At 35.9% G+C, this 7,410-nt stretch overlaps 1 protein-coding gene across 1 annotated transcript; it reads left to right on the forward strand.

Moving 5' to 3' along the window:
- Window positions 1-46: 46 nt before the first annotated feature.
- Window positions 47-4,745, forward strand: ccdc122 (coiled-coil domain containing 122). Its single transcript, XM_028471505.1, has 6 exons — window positions 47-212; window positions 1,067-1,174; window positions 2,140-2,538; window positions 3,243-3,359; window positions 4,440-4,513; window positions 4,588-4,745. Exons 1-6 carry the CDS (start codon window positions 210-212, stop codon window positions 4,670-4,672), a joined length of 786 nt encoding a protein of 261 aa, XP_028327306.1. The 5' UTR covers window positions 47-209; the 3' UTR covers window positions 4,673-4,745.
- Window positions 4,746-7,410: the final 2,665 nt, after the last annotated feature.

Below are 7,410 nucleotides of genomic sequence, written 5' to 3' on the forward strand. Positions count from 1 at the left end.
TTTTTTTTTTTTTTTCTTTTTAAATATTTAAATAAAACTTTACAACTTACTAATACACTTTTTAAGCAATTTTCGATTTTTACAAAGGAATATTTGATTATGATATTTATAATAATGGAGCTCTAACTTTAGATGCTACCTGTTAGCAAGTGTTAACGGTTGCTAGTTGTCAAACAGTCGCTGTTATATCCTCGACTGACTCAGCCGTGATGGTGAGCATTTATGCTAACTAACCAGTTTATTACTCATATTTTATCACACAAATCAGACATAATTACAACGTAATGGAAAATGTTTATCAAAAGAACAACAAATATGGGATTGTGACAATGTCGGATGAAAATACATGTTTTTTATTATATGATAAATATATGTGCCTAAATGAACAGTCACACACATTTATAAAGCTGTTGTACCGGAGTTTCATAAAATTAATTTGGGATCGTAATATTATAATTTGGTGTCGTTTTTCTGACTTTGTGTTATTGCAGGGTGAGCAACTTGCGGCTCGGGGGCCACATGCGGCCTTCGCTCTTTTTAAATTAAACGTGCATAACTTAAAAAACGTACACAATTACAAAAAGAAAGAAAGAAACACACAAGACAACAACAACAAACACATAATGACTCCAAAAACACAAACTGAGAGGAAATAATAGACAAAAATACTTGCTGTCCTTTGGTCTTTTATTTTGGTAGGCCAACTCATTCTGTCATAAAGGAAGATCATGCAACAAGACAACAAGAAAAACACACATAGTGACTCAAAAAACACTTACAAAATTAAATAAAATAAATTGAGAAGAAAAATATATATATATAAAAAAAACACAAAACAACAACAAGCAAAAAATGACAATAAAAATACTTGCTTTCCCGAGGTCTTTACACTGATGTGTTATCACTCAGTTCATAAAGAAAAGAAAAGAAAAGAAAAAAAACACTGCACATAACCTCTAACCCTGACCATTTCAGAATGCCAATTTTAATATGTTCTCACTAATAAAAATGTGATAATATGTTGCAATTTTAAAGGATTCTAATCAACTTTTTGTCTGGATTTCAGGATAATTCGAGCCTCTCTCTGACCCAGGCTGTGGAGGATGTCCATCAGCAGGGTCACATTCAGACTGAAGCTTTGAAGGAGAAACAGAAGATACAGAACTCGCTGCAGGTTATTCATCACCAAACTTTTATAGGTGTTGTGTTGACATGCCTGATTAGAAGTAGAATTGAACGGAAAAAATGTGCATTAATTCTAAAGAAACATATTTGGTTTAATTACAATTTAATTGTCATTTACAATGTAAATGACAATTAATTACAATTATTACATAATTATAACACAAACACTCTTTGTGCACACATAATAACACTTGTGCGCGCACACACACAAACACAAAATCATTCGAGCGCCCTCACACAAACACTCATGCGCACACACACAAATACTTGTGGGCGTGCACACACAAACACTCGTGCGCACACACTTGTGGTGCACACAAACACTTGTGCGTAAACACTCGTGGTGCGTGTGCACACAAATACTCGTTCGTAAACACTCATGGTGCTTGTGCGCACAAACACTGTGCGCGCACACACAAACACTTGTGCGTAAACACTCGTGGTGCATGTGCACACAAACACTGTGCGCGCACACACGCAAACACTTGTGCGTAAACACTCGTGGTGCGTGTGCACACAAACACTCGTTGGTAAACACTCATGGTGCTTGTGCGCACAAACACTGTGCGCGCACACACAAACACTTGTGCGTAAACACTCGTGGTGCGTGTGCACACAAACACTGTGCGCGCACACACACAAACACTTGTGCGTAAACACTCGTGGTGCGTGTGCACACAAACACTGCGCGCACAGACACAAACACTCGTGCGCGCGCACACAAATCTCTGCAGGTGAATCAAATGGCTCTGCGTCACGGTCAGTGACATAAATCCCACGATGCAACGAACTGATAATGAAATTTGTTGCCAACGCTTTTAGTAGTCGATTTTTTATCGATTTGTTGTTGCAGCCTTAATAACAATTTGTAGTTTTAATTGTAATAACAAAAAATGTCGGGCACCGTAATCATAATTGAAAAATGTAATGAATTGACCCCAACCCTTCTCGCAGGTGTTTCTCTCAGACCTGCAGCAGAAAAGCAAAGCAGCAGAACAAGAGCTGAGGTGGAAAGCGAGGGAGTTCCTGGTGCTGGAAGGTGAGCTGGAACAAGCAGAGCTGCAGACAAAAGTCCTGCAGGACCGCTGCGCCTCCATCAGAAAAGACAGCGCCCACCTCCAGGCCACCATCAGCGAGCAAGAGGAGAACGTCAACAGGAAGTTGGAGGAGTTTAAAACCTACCGGTACAAGATGGAAAACCACCGAGCGGCAGTGCTGTTGGCGCTCAGCTGCACGAAAGCCCACAAAGAGCTGGAGGAGAAGAAAGATCTGGTGAAGAAGCTGAGACAGGAAACAGAAGAACTGAGGGAGGATTTACAGAAGCCTGATGGGAAAACTGCACAGCTGGGAAAGGTGGGAAAACACAAATAATGTATAATTTATCTTGAATAGTTTTCATATAAATCCTCTCAAATTTACTGACAACATTAATGAGTATGAACCCTATTGGTTGTGGTGATGATATGACCTTTCCTGCAGTCTTTCAAGTCCTTTTGCACATGTTGTTATTAATCTCACACAATTAACTATATATTGATGGTTTTCTTTCCATTTGTGGAAGGGACTGTGTCTGCTGGAGGGTCAACACTCTCATTGTCATCAGATGAGATTGCCTCAAATTCAGGGTCTTCCTCAACACAATTCTCTGTCTCAGACATATCCTTCTTTACACCACTTTCACTGTGAAAGAGCTGTTCCAAAACCTCATTGACAGTAAACCTTTAAGGTCACACATGGGTCACACACAGTTTTACACAGCTTGGGGTCAAATTGACCCCAGATGAACACCAATGCGTGTAATGTGCGTTCAGCACATTGAAAAAAAATATCATCATGATAATGTTATGCTGAATAAATTGTAACTATTAAATTGAGGAAAAAGTCATGAAATATGAGGTAAACTATTATTTTTTTAATGATTCGAGGCAACATTGAATAGGGTCAAGGATAATAGGAGGGTTAAGGAGCTTTTTTGACTCATTGTTGTATGTTTATTATTATTATTATTATTATTATTGTTATTAATAATAAAAAATTTTTATCTTTGTTTCTCAAAGCGAGCAGTAGAAGCTCTGAAGGAGCAGATTAGCGAGAAAAGGACCATCATCTTTGAGAAAAAGGAGGAGCTGCAAAATGAGGGCGAGGTTCACACCCAATTTAAGAAAGACATTGAGGTACATGCTGTATATATAGAGCAGTATTTCTTAAACTTAAGGGTCGTGACCCCATATGGGGTCGCGTGAAATGTCTAGTGAATGATGAAAAAAAAAAAATTCTGATTAAAATTATATTTTTGTAGTTTTTTAGATTAATATATTTTTTCAAATTAAAACACCACACACAATCTCAAACAACTGTATTCTATACTTTCACTTCCTTAAATATAAATCTAGTTAAAGAAAATACAGTATAAAAATGTAATAATTAAATAGTCATTTAATGATTACATATTACAAATAAAAATATATGTTTATATTTAAAAAAATATATATAATTATTTCTCAAATTAAAAATACCACACCAATCTCGAGCAACTGTATTCTATACTTTCACTTCCTCAAATATAAAAAAACTATATAAAAATGTAAAAATTAAATAGTCATTAAATAATTAAATAATACAATTTAAAACTATATTTTTGTATTTAAAAATATATTAGTTTTCAAAATAAGAGACCACACACAATCCTAAACAACTGTATTCTATATTTTCACTTCCTCAAATATAAATCTAGTTAAAGAAAATACATTATAAACATTTAATAATTAAATACTTTAAACACTAAAATTATAGTTTTGTATTTTTTGTATTGTTATTATTTTAAAATGAAAAAAAACACAGATGCAAGTGTGTTCTAAACTTTCACTTCCTCAAATATAAATCTAGTAAAAATAAATAAATAAATACAGTATAAAAATATCTTGTCACTATAGTGCTACTCGTAACATTATATCACCAATATGATCATTATTATACTGTTTTTAAAGTATTGCACTCTTTTTATGATTCTGTTTTTATTGTAACGTGTCCTTGGGTGGCCTGAAAGGCGCTTTTTGAATAAAATGAATTATTATTATTACAATTATTATCCAAACAGTAATGTTTAAAAAAAAAGTCCCTGGGGGTTGCCAGAAAATTGGGATATCAAAATAGAATCACGGTCCAAAAAAGTTTGGCAACTGTTGATATAAAGGGATTAAAAAGGATGTTTTGTAGTTTATGATACATCAGTAAAAAGTATATCTGTGTTTCAGATCCAGAAGAGACGCTATGAAGCCATCGTCAAACGACTTCGCTGCCAGCTCGGCAGAGCTCGGGCTGCACGCAGGTAAAAAAAAAAACACATTTACCTTTAAAAAAATGGTTGTTTGATCAGAGCCTTATTGTGCTTTCTTCTTTCAGGGAGGTGTCTGATGACATCCATCACATGAGGAGACAGCTGGCTGAGCAGGACTCCACAGATACTGGATATAAACCTGCAGTATGAACACTAGGTGGCAGCATTGTTCAGCAAATGCCTTTTCTTGTTTCTACATCCTTACTTCAGCTTAAAGTGAATACCTGACATGTTAAGTTCAGGTTTTGTTTATTCATTCAGACAAGGTTTTTCAGGATTAAAAAAAAAAAAATCCTGAAAAACCTTGTCTGAATGAACAAAACCTCAACTTAACATACTGTTATTAAAAAAAAATAATTGAATCTGAATATCTTGACATATAGAAATGTTTTTCAGTGGCATGGAAACAGTAAGAAATAAATGTTCAGGTATGAAAGAAAACAGTGTGAGTTCCTCTTCTGGACAGGATGTAGGTAAATGAGAGTTGCATGTGCAGCATCAGCATCATTTCAGGTCAGATGGTGAATGAACGAGAAGAACAAAAGCCAAGTGTCTTCTCCAACTGTCTGGCATGTTGTTTTGGTACACGCTGTTCCAGCTTCCGCTCCAGTGGTCTGCGTGATGATCGCGAGGTGACAGGACCATCATCGCCTAAACCATAGCAGGACTGAGCTGACTGGAGACGACTTTTGTCTCAGTAATAAAACAGAATAAACCTCATCCTCTAATGTCCATCAGTCCATCTTCCTCTACTTGAAGGTTGTAACCTCGTTTTAGTTCAGGGGCCAAATACAGAGCAGTTTGATATCAAGTGGGCCACAGAAACAAGTCATTTCAAAATTAAAGTGCTGTGCCCTAATTTGCATTTCTACGCATCAGTAAAGTACAAAATATGTAAGAAACTGACCATATCCAATCAATAAGTGACAATAATCAATCCTAACATGATCTTTACTTTAAATTCCCAAGATTTTGTGACCAATTTATATTTAATTAAGGGAAATATGATATAATAATTCAAGGAAAATTGAAGGATTTTGTGAGAACAGTTTAACATTGAAGATGACTGCTTTCATGTTTTCTCTGTCATTTTGACTTTCTACTGCAGGTCCAGTTGGATGCTCCAAAGGGCCCAATATCTGCCCCAAGCCATGAGTTTGACACATGCGCGCTCTACTAGGTCCAGGCATTTGTCCTTCAATTCAGAACTTGTAAGAAAACCTATTTTTCACTGTTATGGTGCAAAGTATTACAGTGTGGCCAAGATATTAGTCAAACCATTGTGACTCAATCTGACATTTAAAAGGAGAATATCATGTAGTATTTGGGCAAAATGATACTTTGATCTAGAATTTGTGTTTTGCGTTTGGCTTCACCTTGTTTGAATATTCAGATTTTAATAAAGGCGTTCCAGTAAACAGACATTGGCTTTGAAATGACTGGGTTGTAGTTGGTAACATAAATTGCAACCTTGAATAAATTCTGAAATTGAAAAAGAAATGTAAATTTTTATTTATTTGCATTTACTAGTTTCCGATATGCAGCTTGGAACCGCCTTCGTGCCACTGCTGCTGCTGCTGCTGTTTCATCATTTTCCAAGAAGAGTGTTGGGTTTGTGCCTTAAGGGATGAGTGTAATGAATATTTGGACTACTGTGGGCAGAGGAATTTACTGGAAAGCTTTGACCTAAACAGCTGGTGCGTCATGTCAGTAACGTTTTTTCTGAATGCCCTCCTTCACCTGCTGTTTTTCTGTGTTGTCACTCAACCCACACCACAGATCATTAAACATGTGAGCCAACGCCTTTCTCATAAATAGGCCCGAGTGTAGTAAAAACCTGCCTGGTTATTGGCTAACAATTAGAAATTCCCCTGAAATCCTGGTTTGCGTAAAAGCAAATGCCGTCAACAAAGCGGTAGGAATTCCCCCACAGAGTTCCACATGTTAAACCAGTTAAGATGCAACCGTTTCACGTCACAAGCTCAATCAAGAAGCCCATTGTTTATTAGGAGCTGCCTGACCTACAGATTTGAGGTAGTGAGTGACACTGGCAACAAAACTGGGGAAATCTGTACTTTTAGATTCAATTGGCACACTGAATTTTTTGTTTAATCAGATAAATACTGAGTATATCCAATCTAGTGAGGGGGGCATGTGTCGATTTTCGTGCGTCCTTATTTATCTTCCATTTTTAGCTTCCAATATCTAAAAAATTATGCCACATAGGAAACTGAAGTTTGGTACACTAATACAACACCTATACGCTCTCAGAATATACAAAAATGTCTGCGATACATTCTATCTGGAAATGTCAGCCCCTCAAATTTGGAAAAATGTGTGTCGGGGTTTGGGTCTGGAACATGTTTTGATTTTAATTTTAATTTGGACCCCGACTTTGGGTTACTTCACCTCTTGGTGATATTGACTTACTTGAGGCCATTGTAGCTTGCCTCTGTGTCTTATAATCACCTATTGTTAATTAGTTTTTCACTCGTGGACACTCTCTACTATCAGTTTGATGAATTTCACAACATTTTTGAACAAATGCCATTGTACAATATTCACTATAACACAATGGCATTGGTTATTAATAAGGTAAATGATTTGCCCTGATAAATAATTTTATCTCGGCTGCTACGTACTTTGTTTGAATTTGTATTATTATTATTATTATTATTATTATTTTTAAATGATAAAACAAGATTTACAAGCTTAAGCCGTGCTAATAATATACAGTTTGCAATTTTGTTGTTTTCATACATTTTTATCGATTAATTGGTGTTTCTGTCAACAAGAATTATTTGAATTGTCTTACCATCCTTAAATATAGAAACAAAATAAAAACTGAGTATTGTATATCTGTGTTTGTCTGCCTTATTTAGTCTGGA

This window comes from Gouania willdenowi, chromosome 2, assembly GCF_900634775.1.
Source record: "Gouania willdenowi chromosome 2, fGouWil2.1, whole genome shotgun sequence".
NCBI lineage: Eukaryota > Metazoa > Chordata > Actinopteri > Blenniiformes > Gobiesocidae > Gouania > Gouania willdenowi.

Bases quoted from the DNA above. Each gene is read 5' to 3' on its own strand.
- ccdc122 (XM_028471505.1), top strand. The intron at 1,175-2,139 runs GTTATTCATCAC...CCCTTCTCGCAG, and splicing joins AGATACAGAACTCGCTGCAG to GTGTTTCTCTCAGACCTGCA. The intron at 4,514-4,587 runs GTAAAAAAAAAA...TTCTTCTTTCAG, and splicing joins AGAGCTCGGGCTGCACGCAG to GGAGGTGTCTGATGACATCC.